A 20744-nucleotide genomic window follows, 5' to 3' on the forward strand; every position below is an offset into this window, starting at 1 on the left:
GTGCAGAGGATGCAATGAATGGATGGGTTCAAGGTTTGGGGGTAGGAGACAAAGCAACAACAGGAAGCGCATGAGGAAGTCGGGCTAGAAAAGAAGAAGAAAGGTGAACGCGAGCCTAGACTAGCAAAGCTCCCCAAAAAAAAAAAAAAGAAAGCAAATGCGGAAAAATTCGAGCATGGATCAGATCACAAAGGGGACATGGAAGACGGGGGGCGGGGGGAGAGAATAGAACAAGACAGGACTACGCAACACGTAATGTGCATGCCGTAATGCACATACGAATTGGCTGCGGTGCGATTACAGCATGTGTGCTAGTCTAGTTACTTGCGGTATGGCCTGTGGTCTGCTTGAAGTTGGATCTGGAGCTGGAGCCGGCTTCTTGGCGCCCTGCACGTATGGCAGTATCTGTCTGATTTGGCTGCTAGACATGCTGCAGGATAACATCCACGGGCGAGAATGGCTGATGACGATGAAGCAGGCCATGGAGGCGATGGGGGGAGGATCACGGAGAACTGTCAGTCACAGTGGCCAAAAAGCATGACGGGAAGACTGACTGAGGGGGGGGCTGTATAGAGAGTGGCCACGCAGTATCAGCAAATGGCAGATGCAAGACAACGAAACCCTAGCGACGGATCTAGGGTTCTGGCGGTGTTTACATGGGCAACTGCTTGTATTCCTAGACATGCACCTGCACAAAAAGCGCAACCAACACCAACACACAGACCGCTGCAGCACCACAAAACGCAAAAACCCAAAACGCAGGCGTGACATCCTTCCATCCCATGATGGGATAAAAATAGAGTCGCCCATTTTGGCTGTTTCCCAGTGCAAGAACAGAACAGCCCAGCCTGTGCCACTGCTTTCCACCTCGCACTCTCTCAATTTTTCTTCTTCTTCTCTTACACCGGCCAAATTACTTGATACATCTAGGACGCTAGTTATTCCTTGGGGCTCCCCTCCCCCCTCCCCCCACGCTGTAAAAAGAAAAATGTTTCACGTAGCCTTGACGCCGCCGAGACAAGAACAGAAGTTTGCAGGCGAGATCTTCCAGATCCCACGCCAGAGGGGAGGGAGATAACCCACCACAACCACAACCACAACCACGCATTGCGCGCGAAAAAAGAGCCAGAACCACTGCGCAAGACAGGACCGCCCGCCAATGCCATAATTCCAAGCCCGCCCATCTCTTTACCAACAAGGCCGAGGCCATTGCCAGCATAAGGCATGGCCCGCGAGGCATAGGCATGTCTACACATTGACGTACGACACAGACGCACAACACGGACGCTGATAAACCACTGCTGGCTGCCCTGTGTTGTTGTTGTCTCGCTCGATGCTTCTCTCTCTCCCCTCTCCACTAAGCCGACAAGGACAGGAAAAAAAAAGCTTAGGCCACTGCGGATTGCCCTCATCGACCGCCGCTCCAGAACCATGACCATATGGCAGGCTTTGTTCTTCCCCAGGTTTCTTGAGCTGTGCTTTTTCTTTTTTATTTTGTTTTCCTCTTCTTGATTTCCCTGATCTTATTCCTGTTTCTTCGCCATCCTATCTTCCCCCCTCTCTCCTCGCTTAGAGGAACAAGCAACAGGACGAAGGAAGAACCCGTTATACATACATATACATACAAGTACTACTTACATGCCTTGACTCGTGGTTGCTGTTTCTCCTGCTCTCTGCCGCCACGCAGTCTCTTCTTCCTTTTGTTACGCGCAGTCTTATTTGTCCTTGGTTTTTCTTTCTATTGTGTTTGCTCCTAGCCTTTTCTGCCCCGTGGTTGCTTGTGTTTGACTTGTCTTGCATATCACATCCATCTCTTCTTATCCCTCCACATCTGTCTCTCTTCCGCCGTCCTCTTCACAATGCCGTCGTTGTATAGCGCGCTTGTCGCTTCAAGTCTTGCACTTGCTCATAGTGTATGTCGCCAGTACTGGCCCGCTAATCTCGCGTGTAAAGAGCACATCTCAGACTAACTCTCATACAGCACCAGCATCATCATCACGCTCTGCCTCACATGCTGCCGTCTCGCGGCAATGTTCTAGAAGCCGGCTCCGACGCCTCCAAACCCTCCGCGGCATATAGCGTCGTGTCAAATGCAACAGACTCCTTCGCGACATTGGCCCAACCAAACTCTGCCGCTCTGCCACTGCTCACCATGAGTCTGCAGTCTTCAACAGGGCCGATCTGTAAGTCGCTCTCCCAGTCGTCATTGCACGTACAATTCGTGTGAATACCCATCCCTACATACATCCGTGGCATGCCCCCCCCCCCCGCTAACATCCCTCCCTCCGCCCCCAGCACACCCTCCCCATTCCCACCCCGTGGTCTCCTTAGAGCACTGCTCCAGCGCGCTGCCTCTCCTCGCCTCGCAGCCCGCAATCGCCTGCGCGCCAGCCAGCCTCCTATGCCAATGCAGCGCCAGCCCCGAAGCACCACCCCGCTGCGCACTCGTCAATCGTGCCTCTGCTTCTTCTTCTCCAGCCTCTGCGCCCGCGCCCGCGCACCACAACGACGACGACGACGACGCGCCGCCTGCCCACCCCATGCTTGCTGCCGCTGAATCATTAAACCAGGAGCGCGCATCCGGCAGCGCCTCGCAAAAAGCCATCAGCAGCGAGTCCGACCCCGAGTCTGAGCCCGAGCCTGCGCCGCGCGAAGACACTGCGCCGTCGGCTTCGCATGCAGAGACGGCGCTGCCGAGCCAAAGGTCTTCAAAATCTCTGTCTGGAGAGAACCTGGCCGGTGCCAGCACTGCGGCATCTTCAGTCTCGCTGATCATTGCGTTGACGGCATTGATATGTACATTTTAAGTCGGACATTAGCCAAGGAGTCTTTTTCGTTTTTTGTTCTGTCTTTTTCCCTTGCACTTTTTTTTCTTCATCATGCATAGTTAGGGTTAGGTTGGTTAGGCCGGGTTACAAGGCCAGGACGGAAGGTTGGGATATTTGCAAACATTTACCGGCGTTTGGTTGCTTTCATTATACTTCCAAGGCCTTTTTTTTTTGAGCCGCTATACTTGAATACACAAGTGATGAAATATTATTTCTAAATACCTTCTGTATTGTTTGTGCTGAAATATATTCCGGCCATGTCCCTAATGACATGAAGCGGTTATATCAAGCCGTTCTAGACTATATCCAAGAAAACCGCCCAAAAAAAAAACATCTACATCCTGCTCTCTCTATGAACCTCCATCTTTCACGTTTCCTGATCCGTCCGTGTCGTGTAGTTTCCCGCCCTGCACGCCCGCGCTAGTTTTCCCCGGGGCGGCAGCCTCGTGCGCCTCATCGGCGCCGACGACATTCCCATGCTCGTCTCTGGGGCGGCGTTTCCACCCGGTGGATAGCAAACGGCCCATGTCGAAGCGCGGCAGCGGATGGGCCTCGGTGTTGAAGACAACGTCGGTGAGCGGCATAAGATTGCCGGGCGAAAACAGCAGGTAAAAGTACTTGAGCGTCTCGGCCATCCAGAAGCTTTCCATGTTGTCGCGCGGCTTCGGCGGGACGCGGTCGGCGTTGCTCAGGCTCGTGAAGCCGCCCTGGTTGGCGACGGTCGTGTGGTTGGTGAAGGCGCAGAACATCTCCCAGCCCCAGTGGCGGTACTTGGGCTCGCCCGTCAGCCGCCACATGTAGAACAGGCTCTCGACCGTCTCGGGCCGCTGGAGGTTGTGCCGGTCGGCTGCGTGCACGTCAAAGTCGGAGCGCCAGGATGCTTCGGGGTCCTTGTCGAGGAACACAGCGTCCGGCACCATCTCGTGCTCGGGGTCGTAGGGCGGCGGGTTCTTGACATCCACGTTGAAGTATGTGATTTCGGCCGCCAGTCCTGTGGCCATGACCTGGTACATGCCCCAGCAAGTCTGCATCAACTCGCGCGCAAGTTTCATGTTCTCGTCATGAGCCTCGGTCCACCAAGTCTTATCGCGAGCTACATACTCGGGAATGCCGCCCGTAGTGGCCAGCGCAATGGTTCCAGGGAGGAAGCACACCAAGTGGTCCATCTTGGGGGTCATTGGTGCGTTGAGGCCACTGGGTCTCTCGGCCAGCACAGTGAAACCGGTGGGCTTGGAATACGTAATGAGATGCTTTTTCATGGCCTCAAGAGTCTCATCCCACATTTCCTTGTAGACCATCTCTTTCGTCTTGGTCTGCAGAAACTGCTTGATGAGATACTCGTAGTACGAGTCGCCGCGACTGCCCAGCCGGACATTGTTCCCGCGGAACTGGCCAGTCGTCGCATAGATGAAAATGGGCACAAGCCCGCCCTCTGCGCCATTGTTGTCAATGACTTCCATGATATGCTCGGCCCTTTCCCAAAAGGTTGCATTGCTCGTCAAGTGCGAGAGATACTTCATTTCGAGCTGCAGCGTGCCGACCTCCGCCGTCGACGAGGCACCGCCGTCGACGTGCGACTCGATGCCCATGCGCGTTTGCAAGTTGATGCTGGCGTAGGGCAGGCCCGAATCCGAATTGAAAGCGCCGAGTAGGCGGTCGGCCAGGTCCCGCGCCTTGTTGAGGTACAGAGTCGGGTCCTTGTTCTCGACGGGCGCCAGGTTGGGAAACTCGGTCGATAGGTAGTGCGCTGACAGCAGGCCGCCAAGCATGCGGATGGTCGTTTCGAAAACATTGACGTCCTGATCTTGGTCCCAGGTCAAAGTGCCCTGCAGCCACTCGCGCGCCTGGTCGACGCGAGAAGAGAGTCCCATGAGTATCATGGTGTCGATGGCGTCGATAATGATCCAGCCCATGCCCTTGGGAGCCATCTTCTTGGCAGTCTTGGAGATGGGATGATACTCATCGAAGCCTAGCATTAGCATAGCAGTAGTTAGATTCAGTGACTCTTTGGTGCGCGTTCCCTAGTCCCAAGCAGAAGCATATTACTTACCCCAGGCATTCTGAGCATAAGAGTCCCAGCTTAGCTCAAACGCCTTGACGACCTCGCTGCGGCGCTTGTCCCAGTTGATCCGCTCCTTGGACGCCGTGAGGCTGTCGTAGCTCCAGACGCTCTTCTTGGAGCGCGTAAAGGCGCCGTTAAAGTACATGAGCAGCAGCAGCACGGCACCCAGCAGCGTCAGAACCCGGCGGTTCTTGAGGCTGCGTAGGCGCCGTGACAGCGAGTGCGTGTAAGGCTTGTCCTTGTACATTGGCAGCTGGGCGCTGGTGCTGTTTTTGTCCAGAAAGTCCTCCACCTTGTGCTGCACGTCGTTGAGAATACCGCCGCTGTTGATGATGCCGCGGGCCCGTGCTGTCGCCATGCCGGCTGAGGATAGTCGTGAGAAAACGCTGTTAGGGGTATGGTATTGGGCTAGGGTTGTGGATGGTGCTGTTGTTGGGCAGACAAAAAGTGGCCGAGAGATGCTAGACACTGGCTCGTGTGCGTGGTCGCAAGTTGGCGTTCAGTGCATGCATTGACGGTTGGGCGCCATTCAGGAAGCCAGAGAGAGGGTGATGCCGGCGGGAGGTCGTGATGTAGGTACAAATATGATGTAATGGTTGGGCGTCGTTATTATCGTGATCGCTGTTCGTTGGCTCGCTCGTTCGTTCCAAGCTTCAATTGCGCGGGCAATTTGCACAGGAGTCAAGTTCGGGTTGGAAAACAACAAAAAGAAGACACGAATAGATGAGCAAAAACTAAACCAGAGTTGTGCCGAGTCCCGTCAGTCAAGACAAGAGCTCCTGGCTGGATACGAACAAACAATCCAAGAAAGGCTCGGCTCGTCAATGCCAGCCTGTCTTGATCGCTCCAGAACTACAGGGCCTGAAGGGCTAACACTTGGGATTAGGCTTGGACTCAGGCTTAGCTCAGGGCCGTAGCGGGGGGGTTAGTATGGACGCCGAGAAAGGTCTGCGCCACAGGCTTTTTTAGGGGTGAGAGCCTCCTGTAAAACCACCACCATGAAAGTAGACAACACCACAACACATCTTAACTATAGCACTTCAATATGAATCGAGGGAAAAGAGCGCAACATCAAGTGATATAATAACTAAACTGCCAACGAGAACCAGTGAACCCAGATGAGGAAAAGAATGCTCATACAAATCGTCATAAAAATCATGAAATCGTGCTAGCGCGATAGCTCACGGATCACACTCCCTTTCTTATCGTCTGTCCCGCACTCAAGCTCGTACTCAACTCACATGCCCGGATAGAACTGTCCGTTCACATCCTGCATGTATCCATTCTGCGCATACTGCGTCTGGCTAGCCATTATGTTGCCCGCATCCGCGCCAAAGTTCAAGCCTGTGGCTGGTGCATGGAGCCCCAGCTGGTTAGACGGGTCGTCAAACTGCTCCATACTCTGCTGCTGCTGTACTGGGAGGGTCTGTGGCATGAAGCCACTATCGAATACCGACGCCTCTGGAGACACAACTGGTGCAAAGCTGTGCATGCCAGCTTGCGCCGCTGATTGCGGCGTTTGTGCTGTCACCTGCCCGCCCATGAGAAAGGGTGCATTGGGAGTGCTGATGGCCCCCATGGTTAGAGAGCCAGGACTGAAGCTTGTCACTAATTCTGCAGGAAACCCGTTCTGGGGCATTGTGGTTGTATGTGGGAACACAAAAGCAGTCTGGGACGTAGTGGGGAATTGAGCTGTGGTTCCGATGCTTCCGGTAGACATGTAGTTGAACTGTCGCGGGTCCATCTCGTGCTGCTGCTGCTGGAACTGCTGCTGCTTCTGCTGCTTTTGAGAAGCAATATTGCCATTCATCCGGCCATCCAGCTCCCCGAATGTAGCCGCGACTTCCTCTGGGCTCAACATAGCAGGGAACGGACGAGGAGGCAAATCCTGGAGGGGACTGATGATCGTATCCGCATTGAGATCCGTTCTCTCTGCCAGGGGAATAACCGGAAGACTAATCTGTTCCATGTGCTTGGCTAGATGCACCGTAAGCTTTTTCCATGTTGAGAATGTCTTGTTGCAAAAGCGGCACGGCTCATCATCTGGCCTATTGGGTGTCTCGTGGTGGCATATCTCGACACGCTGGGTCGTCGCGTCGTTGGCGCCGTGCTGTCTGACCTTGGCCTTACTCTTGTGTTCGGGATCAGGGAATTTGTGCTCACGAACCAAGTGCTGCAAAAAGTTGTCGCGGCGGTAGCACGTATGAGTGCATTCGGTGATATTGCAGGTCCACCACTCAAGGTGACGATGGCCCTCGTTCTCATGGCGCACCCAATCAGCTTTGCGTTTGAACATCTTGGGGTCTTTGCATCCATCCCATGTGCATGTGAAGGGTTGAATATCTTCCTGAACGTGCTTTGTCCAGTCAGAGGGCTTGACGTATGTCTTCTTCCGGAAGCAAAGCTGACACTCAAAGGCAGCAGGTAATGTCTCTGCTACAGGCCTGGGAATACCCATAGGGAAGCTCTGTTCAGTGACCGTGACAATGTTTGTGGAAGCCATGGTGTCATCGAGGGCGTTGGAACTTCGAGGCTTTCCCTTGCTGTTTAGTAGCGTCACCATTCCGCCCTGGTTGGCACAGTTCTTCCCATTGGCACATTTACCGGCTTGTTTAATGTGCTTGATGTGGTTCTCGAGAAGTGTCTTGTAACGCTGTACTTGGTGGTGGGAAATGCGATCAACTAGGAACTCGTTTTTTGGTAAGATGTCGGGGTTCAACTTTCGGAACTGGTCTCTAAACCCATCCATGTTGGGAACAATGTCTGTCGAGTCTCCCATACTGCCACTGATTTCTTCATCATCGCCCTCATCACCTTCATCATCGTCCGAAGTATCATCGCAGCTCATATTGGCCACGACCGAGACTTCAGCTGGGACCTGGCAAGGAAGAAGGGATTCAGCTGGTGCCAATGGTGTTGGTGTGCCCAATGTGGCAACTGGTGGCCCGCCGTTTCTCCGCAAGAGATTAACAAGCCCAGAAGACATGGATGATCGACCAGCATCTGATTTGCTACGGTTGCGATGCCTTCTAGACGGCATTAAGCCGGTGAATGAGCCCTTAGGCGAGGTTATGGGGGGACTAGTGATGGATCCATGACGTGTGTGAGTTGACCCAATAGCGGCAGCACTACCACCGACATTTGCGACCAGGGTGCTAATACTGTGAGAGCCTCTCTTCTGGATCAAGGGGCGAGTTATGTTGAGGGAGCTGCGAGAACGCCCATCAGCCTCGACGGGTGTGCCAGAGCCAGAGCCAGAACTTTCGTCATCATCCAAGCGCATGCGTCTTTTTGTGTTTCCCCCAGTGCTTGGGGTTCGAATCATGCTGGTGATGTTTTGCAGGCCCTGAAAAACGGAGCTGACGCTCCTTGAACGGCTGTGGCCATTGTGGATACTGAGTCTTTTGAAGAAGCTTCCGTTGAGGAACTCGCCATGCTCGGGGTCAATGGGATCGGAAAAGCTTTGGCGCTGGTTTGTAGTTCCAACGGTAGCAGCGAGCGAAAGGACCGACTCATTATTGAATAGAATTTGCTGGCGATAGAGAGCCATGGCGTCGTTGGATGTCTGAGGCGCAGAGCGGGTTTTGCTGTCAATCGCATGGAATCTGGGACCGTCTTCCCATGCTGGTCGATCGCGAATGATTTTTACGTCAGTGGGGTCAAGATGGCCGCTGTTAGGATCAATATATGTCTGGTCCGAGATAATTTTGTTCTCTGTCATATTCCCCAGCGGTATCGTCGCGTTGGCGAGGTCGGCCTCTTCCTGAGTTATGGACACAGCCGGGTCGATTTCCGATGGTGAGTCATTGGGTATTTCATGCTGGAGCCACTGGCTAACACTCTGGTTGCGTTCGCGAACGTGGCGATTCCTTTGCAAATCGTTGATTGACTCTGTTATACCCTGGGTTCTTTCAGAGGGCGCAACACCAGAACGAGCCCAAGAAGCTTGGGGAAACTTCCACTGCCCATGTAGAGAGCCGGTTCCCTCGGTTTGGCCTGCGGTGTAGATGGCACTCATGTCATCTTGATAAGTGGCAACATCGCTGGCAAAGCTCCGGGCAGGGCTACAGTCGCGATTTAGCGAAGTGGGTTGGGCATTGTTGTGTGGGACGCAGACGCCGCTGTCGTGATCCCAGACCTCGACCCTGACGGAGGGACTCTCTGGAGCAAGAGGGAGTATGTTTTGATTTGTGGCCGGGATATCAACTTTGTGTATGGCGTTGGCGACGGTCTGGGGGGGCAGCTGGGGTTGAGAGGGGAATTGGGGAGCGCGAGCCGCCAGCAGCCCTGTGCTCACAACTGCCGATCGACCACGGGCAGTGTCATTTGAGGTAGAGGCGGAGGTGGAGTGGAAATCGTGGGTAGGCATAGACTGTAGATTGGGCTCGGCAGTACAGGCGTTGGAACAGGACTTGTCGGTAAAGAAGGGAAAGTCGTGGCTCTGGGGGTCGTCAAAGTTGATGCCTGAAAGATCGGAAAGGTCGTCACTCAGCATGTCGCTCATGCTGGGCTGGTAGATGCTGTCGCAATAAGGCGAGTCGTCGAATGATTGTGGGTTTAGAGTCGGAGTGGTGAGGGCGGGGTTGTGGTTTGGTGAGAGCAGATTGGGGTCAATGCGGCCCCCATCAGCAGGTGGATGCTGGCTAGCAGAGGAGGAGGCTCGAGGTCGTGGATGTTGAGGGTCGGCGACCAGGTTCGTTGAGGCCATAATTCGGTGTTGTGAGGGTGGCGCACGACTGAGACTGAGAGGATAGATCCTGGGGGAGAGAGGGGTGGAAGATTTCAAAGGCAGTCTAAGTCTAAAATGGTGAAGAACGCATGTTAGCCGACTGTACATGGACGCGGGTGGACAGAAGAGAAGACGCGAACACAACATACTAACTAGTGGGCAGAAGTCGTAGACAGGAGGGACCTCTCCTGAGCCCGGCAAGACTAGTATCTGGGTTGGAGTTGGCGAGAGCAGGAGAAGCACGAGAGGAGAGGAAAGGAGAGGCGAACGGGCGAGCGGACACAGAGACAACAGAGGAGCGGGTGTTGGCGCCTTAATATAAGACGCTAGCGACAGTGTTGGCTGGCAGCGACACGTGAAAGGCGGCGGCTGGGGGGGATGGAGATGAGGGAATGACGCAGGTGATGGTGTGGATGTGGATGTGGATGTGGATGCAGTGCGTGCGGGAGTGAGCCAGCGGAAAAGAAATATGAACCCTAAACACGCAGCGGGCGGGAAACAGAGCGGCGGAAAAAGATTCCGGCGGAGCAGCAATCAGGTGGGGACCATAGGAGCCGACGAAGTATAACGAGACAGGATAAAAAGCCCAGACAAAAGGATCTTCAGCGTGGGGGAAGCTAAAGATTAAATTCAATCGCAGATAAAGCCGTGCCACTGCCACGAGGATGAGGCGCCGAGGGGCTGAGGGCAAGCCCCCTCTTTGGCTGATGGGGGAGGAGTTTTGACAGGAAGGCTGGGGGGTTGGCTAGTCGACACGCTGAAAATCCAAGGCACATGGGCCACCAATTGCGCTGTACTCGACATTAAGTTACAGGCGGGCCAGGGCGCACAGGACCAGGGACAAAGCAGACAGGCCAAGACGCCAGACTTCAAGACTGTCTGTCTGTCCAAGCCCGCTTCGGCCAACAGCTTCGGCTCTAGCTCTAGCTCCAGTTCTCCATCTGGACCACAACAGCCCCGGTGACAGGACTTGTGCGACCACAATCCAAAAGCCCGCTCACACTGCCTCTCCCCATCCGCCACCCACAGACCGTGGGGCATTATGCTGAGGAAACATGTTCTACTCTTCTAGCTGCAATCTATCCAATGAGCTTCTTGCAGCCCACCAGAGGGCTGAAGAAGGGACGTACGGGCACATGCATCCATTCCCGTTCCAGCGACTCTGACCTGGCATCAGCCCATGATTTGCAACCTTTCACACAACTCTATGCACTTGAATATCCGCAAGCCCACGCCCACTACCTGGAACCACTGTGCCAGACCATAGGAGGAAGAGGCCTGTCGTGAGGCGCATTCAAAACGGTCTTGTTGCTACTACCCATCAGTGTGCCATGTTTCGGAACCCAGGCGCTTCTTCTGTCGGGCAAAGGCATTGATCACAGACGCTGCAGAACATAGTTCCTAATCTGCCTTGGGTAAGCAAGTACTGGGATATCCAAAGCTGGCAAGGCTGACGGCGACTTGACTGCCAGTGGCATTGTTTATATTATAATTATACTTGTGCAAGGGGCCTGGTGAAGGCACAGAGAGACCGCGTCTAGGCCATGTTGGTGAATGCTTCCTGCTTCCTGTTTGTGGCTCAGACAAAGAACTACTGCTTCTAGACGACCTCCAGATTCGCTTGTAGGTAGTGCGGTGCGGGTGCAACTAGTTACAATGCAACTAGCTATAACTAGCTGCAAATATGGGTAGCATCAGTAGAAGACAGCCCGCCCTCTCCGCGCTCTTGGCCCTGAACTTCAAAGGATCCCCATACTGCTGTTCCCAGCTTCTTCCAGCAGCCGAAGAATCCCTTGATAGAGGTATATTGCCATATTGCACCCGATAGATTAACACGCCTCATTTAGGTTGGCAGATCCAGGATCGCCTCCTTCCAGAAGCCATCCCCAACCCAGCCCATACCCGGGAAGATGGGGGGGGGCTTTGCTGCGGGCTTAGTATGGCTTTTGCACAGCCGCTAGGTTAAACTCTCAGTGCAGCTAGCGAGCTAGTTACAGTGTAGCCAATACATGATCTATTTTTGGGACTGCTGGATCAATGGCCTGTCATGTTCCTTATCGGCGGTCGTTTTCATCACACCAATGATGTCACACACAAACCCTAACACTTGTTCCTGGCGCAGTATCACTCACAATCTTTCCACAGTTATTGTTGCATAGCCATGTTTCTTACTGTCCGGGCCGCTCAGCCTCTTTTGAATGGCATGTATAGTATCGCCCGGCCAAGTACGCAGCTGAACTTTATATCTTGCATCACCAAACCAAACGAACTTCAAACAAAACCAATCCATAAACCAACCCCAACTCACACTAGATCAGGTGACTCGTCACGTGCCAATCTGGATCGCCTTGAATTAGCGACAAAATTGACCAGGATCGCAATTGTGGTGCGAAATTCGCTGATTCGCTCGCCAAACTTCTTCTTCTAAGTAACCTCCGCCATTCCGCTGTTCTTCAAGACACTAGTCAGACTAGAATCCCAAAGCCGGGTGCGAGTACTTATCGCAGTCTGGACGAGTAACCCGTACGGACCCAGCCTGCTAATATAGGGCGCATCTCCAACTCTTTGCTCGAGTGCGAGTGTGTTCTGCGCGGTTAACTGTGAATGCTCTATTCTCATCTTTTTTTGATCTTCCCTTTTGTTTCTCGTAAGACAACCAACAAGAATCCTGCTAAGCCTGAATAGACGTGCCCGTTCTCTCTTGTCCTTGTCTTGTGCTCACTCCTCGTAAAAGTCACGACCATGTTCCATGTAAGCCTCCCTCATACAAATGTGAGAATGCGCCGCTACATAATAACTGACACTGTATCCTATCTGTAGCGACATCCTGAAGACAACTTCCGGCTGCGCCTGCAGCGCGCGCGATCCGTTGTTCTGACTCGGGATGAGTATGTTCTGCCTCCATCTTTCTAGTGTGTCAACTATCACCGCCTTGTGTTACTATCCCGTCTTCTCTCTCGTTGCACCTCGCCCACCCCTTGCATCCAAGGCTCAAACAACTTATATTTTACCAACCGATTAGACTTGTCGAGGTACGCGCCGCCCAGCGCACCTTTGAGGGAGCGTACATGCGTACAGCCATCTCGCAGTTCTCATTTGCTCTCATTATTCTCAAGGTTTTTACGGCCGAGTTCTACCCCATCGGCGCCCTGTACTCTGTCTACGGTGCGGCTGTGCTCCTCGTTGCCATCTACCGTCGCTACGAGGGCAACCGTCAGTTCTTCCGCGAAGAGGATGCCGAGGGCATCATGACTAAGAGGTTCCGCACTGCCGGAACGTCTGTGGCTTTGCTGAGCACGCTAAGCTTGTTTGCCTATGTCACGCTCTTGGCCCTGACTTGGCGTCTCTCCCCAACTAAGTGACGGGGAAGAAGACACCAATCCATTCAGCCAAGTAGCCGTCTTTCATCTGTCAGTGTGCCATAGTTTCAAGTGCCATTGTGTAGTTACACAATTGCATAGCCGCGGTTTTAGCAGAGATTTACGGGAGTAGCGTCATCAGATGAAGTTCAATGTAGTAATAATAGAATATCTAGAAAAAAAGGAAAAGTAGGTCATCAACGTAACGAAAAAAAACACGCAGAAATGCATCATACGTCTCCCCCAGATATGAAGTACTCGGAAGGTATAGGAGAGAAAAGTCTGTGAGTATTGAAGAAGAAAACAAAAACAAAAGTCTTGTTGGGCTGGGGTTGAACATCGAGACTGCCGCTGGATCATACTGCGCAAAGACAACAAGCCCAAAGGCTATGCTTTTTGCCGATTTCTTATTCTCAAGGGAACCCAGGGCATAATAATGCCGCATTGGATTAAACAGATCGGCTCTTCATTGCTGAAAATACATGTTGGCCGGGTTCTGGCTTTGTGACGCATTCTCGGGGGCGATGGTGCCTGTCGCTGTTGCTGCTGTCGGATTTGGGGAGTTGCTGTTGAAGCCGACCCATTGGTCGAGCTGGACGCTGTCATGGCGAGTCGGGTATGAGTACTGGTCTTGCCAGCGCTGCTCGTATACTGGAGACGAAAGGGGAACGCTGCCAATGGATGTCTGGTAATCTGACATGACCGACGACCTCCTGTCAAAGTTGAGACTACCGTCAAACGAACTATACGAGTCTCGGGTCGGACCGCTTTGTGTGTACCATGCAGAGGCATCTCCCGGTGCGTCTGTCGTATTTGAATTGGGCCACGGATCGGTATTCTCCATACGATACGTCGAAGGAGACGCAACTCCGCTTTCGTCCATGAATCCACGCCAGGTAGGGTTGGGGAGGATGTTAGTTGTGGGCGTGGTGTAGTCGTAAACGGTGCCACCTGCAAGCACTTTGGTGGTTGTTAGCAGCAATCTGGAGATGCACAGGTGGCGGCAGGTGACATACCATTCGGTTCTCTTTCAGCCATGCTGGGGGCCATGGCGCTAATGGGAAGTCCGGTCGAAGAATATCTCCCCTGGGTAGACTGGCTACAGTTTCCACGGTTGGAAGACGCGCTTTGGCTCGATGTGCCTGGCCTCCCACGAGCATCTGGTGGTGGTTGGTCGACGGGATAAAAGGTGCACTCTTTCTTCAAGCGAATGCAGTTGGCGCATCTTCCGTTACTATCGTTCGATAGAATGCATCTTATTTTCCGTCGTCTGCAATGGCCTGCGAGTCAAACGGTTAGAGGGGCTCCTTCTCATGACTATACAACTAGTCGATGTGTAGTATAAGAAGAAGACTGACCACAAGCTACGGATGTGCGGTGATATCCAAGTTTATTTCTCCGTCTCTCTCCAGATTGCTGGCCAGTACCGGAATCTGTCGACTGTCCCGAATCTTTGCGTTAGAACTGGCAAACCTGTTACGCTGGGTGCGGCCGATCAACTTACATATTGGGGAGTCGAGGGCCCCTGAGACTGGGCGTCATATCCAAACGTTGGCTGTGGCATATCTGCTGCGTCTGTTCCAGCCGAGGGGGGCATCGACTCATACTGGTAAGCCATGACTGTGGTACTCATTGATGCGGTCGACAAGGGCTGCGAGCTTGATGGATAAGTATAGACTGAATGGATATTCAGCGGCGTAGGTCTCCTTCTAGACAAAGAATCAGCCTCTGGGTCTGGCCGCGTAGTATTGTGGTCGGCAGACATCGTACTGGGCGGGTAGTGGGGGACCGGTGAGATGTATCAAAGATAAGAATGTGTTGGAAAGGAGTAAAGCAACTTCTTCGAGTTCGCATGATCAAAAAAAGGGAAAAATAAATCTAGACACATGAGCAAGCTACCTCGTACGCGCCGCAAACATTATGTGATGCTACCGACACACACACAGATACCCACTGGCCTCCCCGAAAGAAAGAAAGAAGGAAGGAAAAAGAACAAGTTTGAGTAGGAAGTCGGGTTATGACTGCGTACTGGCTGGAAGGACAGCCCAACAAAGTAACAAGAAGAATAGGGCTTAGTTGATGACTTACCAATGTGTGTGTGTGTATGTGTGTGTGCGGCTCGACTTTTGCACCGTCAAAGTCGGCGGGATTTCAAAGGCCGTTTCAAATACACACTGCGTGCCCAAAGGAGTTCAGGCAAGATTGAGTATCTCTCAAAACTAGCCAAAAAGGTTTAAAAAAGATTTAACAAAAAAAAGGGCCGGCAGAGGCCTGTAGCGCGGTCCTTGGAGGCAACTTGTTGTGGCGACTGAGGAAAAGAAGAGCCGACGAGGACAGCCGGAGAAGCGGAAACCGGTTCGTGTAAAACAAGGTTTATACGCATGAATTTAAAATCGAGATTCCATAGAGCAGGTAGTTATAGAGAGCAATGCAATCAATGTCTGACACGAACAAAGAAAGGTAGAAATGTGAACTGGTAACACGGTGACACCAGTCATAAGGCAGAGGCAAGAAGTTAAATAGAGAAAAAAGAAGAGACTGAATGGAAGAAGGGGAAGGCAAGACACTCAAATATTAACTTGACCCAAACTTAGGGCAGGTATTATGTATGGACAGATGGACGTCGACAACGAGATATGTACTACTTGTATCTCGGTCGGTGGCGTTAGAAATATGGGTAGGTCATCCATCAATCATTAGAGATGGATGATAAAAAGAGGCCTGTCCCGATTCAAACATGATATGGGCGGAGCTACAACAAGCAGGGAGGGAACACTTGTACATGTACATACATACATACACCAAGAGCTCAAGCATGGCAGGTTTTCTTTTTGTTCTTTTTGCCTGAGGGGAGGGAGGGGGTGCTCGTAGTAAGCAAGCTACTGCAAGTCCATGTGCAAGACAAGACAAGCAAGTGAAAGTGAACGAGCTGCCAGGGTTGGGAAATCTGGAGGAGGAGAGGTCGGTCGTGTCTGTCTGCTACTTGCATGCTCTTACATCGTTAGTTACTTGCATTCTCCGAGTGCAGCGCGAGCGAGGTGCAGTCGCTGAACTAGCTTTGTGTGTATGTGTGTGTGGAGAGCAAGGCGAGTGAGTAGATGCTGGTACACGCTTGTAAAGGCATACGAGATTATGTTCCAGACTTCTGGCTCCAGCAGCTAAGCTATAGTGCCACTCGGAACAGAGCCCGGCCATGCTGCTGACGGTGCTCCCTCGCTCATGGGTTTGTGAGCCAGGAAGCCCAAGAAGAGCAAGGAGGCCTCATATGTAGTCTCTGTCACTAGAGTCAGAAATAACAAGTCATAGGCCTAGCATACATAGCCAAGGTCGTGCGTGATATGGGAATCTCATATAGGGTGGCAATGACTAACTAAGAACCATGTGAGAAGCTCCTGGCTCACTTGGTATCTTATCAAGCACACGAAACAGATCATGATGTAGAACTACAGCCAGAACATCCAGTAGAGTAGAGACTCATATTTCGCATATCGTGGCTACAAGACTTGGGGTGTTGTGGGTAGTGTAAAGAGACAAGGTTATTTGACGGCGCGAATGGCTAGGAGGAGAGCTTGTCAGTGGCACTCTAGTATATTGTGGGCCTGCCAGATACGCGAGATCACAGGCAAGCAGGAGGGCGCTGGCACTACACTACGGACAACGCACGTGGTGCCTGGAGGGAAGACTTGGATTAGATTTGAACAAAATCTCACCCGAGATGCAACATTTGAGATACCGGTGATGAAGGTGAGCTCTAGTTCAACACATGTGGGGAAACAGGAGGGGTATTATTGAACTAACGGCGTCTCAAAAGTTATGGCTAGCAAGGACCCCGGGTAAGTCCTTGTAAGACACAGGATATGCATCATCCAGTGCTGAAATTGGAACTATGCTACCGACATATCGACCCGTGGGCCAAGAGGGATCCGGGCAAATCAAGGTGAAAGGGGAGATGGCGAGCCGGGAGGATTATAGCCAAGAGGCACAATTGTATTGTTTGGCTGTATGGTATCATTGTGCCCAAGTAGCAATCAAAGTCAGACGACGATATGAGATGTGTGGGTGCGAGAGAGAGAGGGGAGGGAAGGGGGAGAGCCCAAGGATGAAAGAGAGACAAGAGAGGAAGCCAGGCGCAGAGAAGCCCGCTTGTTTTCCTTCTCAGGCCACGAATAGACGGGAGAAGGGAGTTGCAGCTTTTGCTTCTTCCATGCTGTCGTTATCTTGATACTTGTCAACTTTGACGATTCACGTCATGTCCTTGCGCAGGACTGGCCAGCTGGCTGCCCAAGACCAGACAGACGCCTGGCGACCGAAATCTTTCTTCTTTTCCACGTTCTCCTCGTCTCACAACTGCAGCCATAGCCCCAGTCGGCCAACCAGTCAAAATACGGCACATAGCCGGATACACATCGACTGGGCTTTTCTGCTGGTGTTGCCGATGGCTTTTGGTGTGTTCCATGCATATATGGCTAGCAGGATTCCCCTTGGCTTTTAGTGTGTGTACAACTGTGTAGTTGCAAGTATAAACTGGCGTAGCGCTCTACGCCCCCAAATAGTCATCCATGCTAATACGGACGTTTTTTTATCAAAAAAAGGAAACTGTTTATGCTTGTCCTTGGATGTGGGCCCGTTGTTTCATGGAGTGGGCCTCCTGCGCGTGCACATCCATAACTACATCCATACATGGTGACTTGGTTAGTTGGTTAGTTGACTACACTCTTGGGGCTGGACTTCTTGCGCCGGTATTCTTGCTCAATATAATATACCGCGACAACTGAATCGACTCGATTTGCCTAGCACGCTCTCTAATGCATTTATCTGCCTCCAGGCATAGGCACAGGCGTAGACCCAAACATGCACGAGGGCAATTATTCTCGTAGCTACATGTATGTACTAGCTGCTATCCGCACTGTCTCCATGTACCACCACACCAAAGAGCTTCCATTCATTCATTGACGTCCTTTCCTGGTCGATCGAGTGGGTCGATGCAGCGGTACCGAAGTGGGTCTAGTGCTACAATGGGCCTCTTTGCCCATTTCATGCTAGAAAATGGCAGCGTCGCACTTGGTCTTGGAGAAGCAACGCCACACCTTTCTTTCTTTCTTCCATGTGTTGTACTTACATATTTTTCCCTTTTTTTTTTCTTTATTTCTTTTTCCTCTTTTTTCTTTTTCTTTGTGTCGTCGCCCATCTCTCTGGCTCTCCCGCCATTCGTGATTTTTCGGGTCGCTAGAATACACACCCATCCACTATCTTGCGTGTCCCAGTGCTACTACTTCCTGTCAGCTCCCCCAGGTGCCTGGAACCAGCGCTACTACGGGGGCATCGCTGCTGGCTGAGCATGTAAGATGAGCTTGCTTGCTAGTTTCTCACCTGATGTGGACATGAAGGTACACTTTGCTGGGATTCCGAGACAGCAACTAGCAAGTCACAATTCAAGTCGATAGCTATGTACAAGTATTGACCAACTAGTTCCTTGTAGTACTGTTTGGAAAGGCAAAGAATTTTAACCCGGCGTGTACAAACATACATATGTATGTATGTATGCACATACACCCGGGCCCGAGTTTCAAAGCCATTTTTTCTGGAAGAAAGCCTGTGATGACGACATCCAAATCATCAATCAAAAAAGCCAACCCAGGCACAATAATAGACGTGATTTAGATGCCATGTCTGGCCAATACTGATGCGTTGCTTTCCAAGATTAGACCCTCGCTTATTAAACTGTTACACATTTCACGATCCAGTGTCAAAGCTGACTGACGACCAATGTCTACACAACCCATCAACGTCGAGTAGGGGGCGTGTCGCTTCTCCTGCTGCGGGTTTCCTTTTTCTCATGCATGTGCAGCAACCAACAAAATTCAGAGAGGCCAAATGTAAATGTCATGTCACTCACTGTATATATACTCCGCCTGGGACTGTATTCTAGGGCCAATACAGAGCGAAAGAAAAGAAAAATACAAAGCCAATATATTCAAGCCTATGCCAAGAGAAAGTGGTTGTTGAGAACAAGTATGTACATACATACATGGCATGTCCGCCCGGCTAGACGAGTAAACATAAGCAGTTTGTCAGCTACAGATAGATAGAGCTTGGCTTGGACAGAGCTTGGCTTGTTATTCTTTCTGCGCTCCCATCTATTTGGAAGCCCTTCTTGCATCTCCCTCGTCTTGCATACTAGCTATGGCTTTGAGTCTTGAGTTGCCCACCTCTTTGATTGAATCATTCATTCCGACCCTACTACCCCATTAGGGCTCCCACACCGTTACCGGTGCTAGTCCAGGTGGCCCTCTCAGATCGCTCTGCTGCGAGCAACATATGAATTGCATGTGAGCACATCAAAACAACGGCGAGACTTTCTGTGCTTATGTGCATATCATCTTGTCTGGCTGCAGCGGCAAGTAAGGTTCGGTTGGGTCTGGGTTCTTTGGGGCTACCATCTACCCGCTGCATCCATTGTATGTGTCTGTGTCTGCGTCTGTGTGCAAGTATTCCTTAGACTGGTCCTGTGTTTCTTCCAGGCTTCTTGTTTTCTCTCCGTCTTAGACTGGAATCCTATACGTAATCTAGCATTCGACCGGTTCCTGTTTGCTGCCAAGATCTCTATGCCAAATGACATATGCGCACACATACAAAGTACACATGTATGTATGTACATAGTTACATGTAAGAGTTTATAGGTAACGATGCAATGTCCTTGATGTGATGACGAGTTAGTTACTTGTTTGTAGAGTTACTTCCATATTTAGGCATGTTGTGCTCGCGTCAAAATGTCCGCACTTTTCTGGGGGTACAACTAGGTCAAAAAAAATCAATTAAAGTTTAATCCCATTCCGAGCGAACCACATATACTGTCCGGGAAGCTTGGACCTCGACACTTAACGAACCATGCCTCCATCGCATCCCCCATCGCATCCATCCGTTCCATGACATCTGGATTGAGACGAAAGCAAACGTTAAACAGACGAACATCCTGCCTCTTTTTTTGTGGGTTCCCCTTTTGATGTCACACACGCCCGCCGACCCTGACTGAGCCCCACGCTTCGATATTTGGCGTCGAATTAAATGGCCATCTGGTCAGGCTTACTTTTCATGATGCCTAACCCTAATATACGGCACCAACCCAGGGACATCTCACTCATATACTGCTGATAACAGCAAATAGTTAGTTACAGATAGTTGACGACTTACAGATGCAGATACACACAGCGTCTCTCCATGTTATGTCCGTAATAGACAGTCAATACTCGGGAAGTCCGGACTTTGCGCTTAAAGAAAGGATTACCGTTCTCGGGAGGCCAATACGACCTTGGTAGATCCCTTTGTAGGCAGAGCCTGATGGCTGCAGTCTTGCATGTAACTGTGTTAGTTATAGCTAATGTACTATGTAACTAGCTAGCACTAACAATCAACAGTAGCCCTATATCCATGTATGTAGAGGACTGATACATGTGGCTATAGTGAGCCTCCCCATACATTAGCTATGTGTGGCCAGTATAGTTACGTGCATGAGACAGCAGCATATGCCTCCATCAACAGCTTCAGCTTGTTCACGACTCCCTTAATCCATGCACCAGAACGGCTCAGAAAACCCTGGCTAGGTTAGCCTGGGACAGAAAAGCGCCTCTGAGAAGCCGCGCAAGCACATGTTTTTCTTTTCTACACAGGCAGACTTACTGCTGGCTCACCGACATAATTACATCATGGCTAGTCTTCTCTCGGCTCACGCGCCTGTTTAGTTCATATCTTCACGCCAGAATTGTAGG

General features: G+C 51.6%; 5 protein-coding genes across 5 annotated transcripts; 2 read left to right on the top strand and 3 right to left on the bottom strand.

Annotated features, from left to right (window-relative positions):
• Window positions 1-1859: 1859 nt before the first annotated feature.
• Window positions 1860-2807, top strand: BROUX77_001000 (uncharacterized protein; the record flags this gene model as incomplete). Its single annotated transcript, XM_073745382.1, has 3 exons — window positions 1860-1913; window positions 1982-2183; window positions 2296-2807. The coding sequence occupies 3 exons, from the start codon at window positions 1860-1862 to the stop codon at window positions 2805-2807; spliced, it is 768 nt and encodes a 255-aa protein (XP_073609235.1).
• Window positions 2808-3178: 371 nt separating this feature from the next.
• BROUX77_001001 (uncharacterized protein) lies at window positions 3179-5248 on the bottom strand (the record flags this gene model as incomplete). Its single annotated transcript, XM_073745383.1, has 2 exons — window positions 3179-4797; window positions 4879-5248. 2 exons carry the CDS (start codon window positions 5246-5248, stop codon window positions 3179-3181), a joined length of 1989 nt encoding a protein of 662 aa, XP_073609236.1.
• An 879-nt stretch (window positions 5249-6127) lies between these two features.
• On the bottom strand, window positions 6128-9598 carry BROUX77_001002 (uncharacterized protein; the record flags this gene model as incomplete). Its single annotated transcript, XM_073745384.1, has 1 exon — window positions 6128-9598. The coding sequence occupies one exon, from the start codon at window positions 9596-9598 to the stop codon at window positions 6128-6130; it is 3471 nt and encodes a 1156-aa protein (XP_073609237.1).
• A 2763-nt stretch (window positions 9599-12361) lies between these two features.
• BROUX77_001003 (uncharacterized protein) lies at window positions 12362-12981 on the top strand (the record flags this gene model as incomplete). The annotated part of the gene is made up of 3 exons (XM_073745385.1): window positions 12362-12370; window positions 12440-12507; window positions 12642-12981. The coding sequence occupies 3 exons, from the start codon at window positions 12362-12364 to the stop codon at window positions 12979-12981; spliced, it is 417 nt and encodes a 138-aa protein (XP_073609238.1).
• A 463-nt stretch (window positions 12982-13444) lies between these two features.
• Window positions 13445-14611, bottom strand: BROUX77_001004 (uncharacterized protein; the record flags this gene model as incomplete). Its single annotated transcript, XM_073745386.1, has 4 exons — window positions 13445-13929; window positions 13995-14258; window positions 14337-14418; window positions 14483-14611. The coding sequence occupies 4 exons, from the start codon at window positions 14609-14611 to the stop codon at window positions 13445-13447; spliced, it is 960 nt and encodes a 319-aa protein (XP_073609239.1).
• Between the last annotated feature and the right edge of the window lie 6133 nt (window positions 14612-20744).

The sequence above is a fragment of the Berkeleyomyces rouxiae genome, assembly GCF_048999995.1.
Source record: "Berkeleyomyces rouxiae strain 22BRR77 chromosome Unknown BrBRR77_ptg000001l, whole genome shotgun sequence".
Lineage (NCBI taxonomy): Eukaryota > Fungi > Ascomycota > Sordariomycetes > Microascales > Ceratocystidaceae > Berkeleyomyces > Berkeleyomyces rouxiae.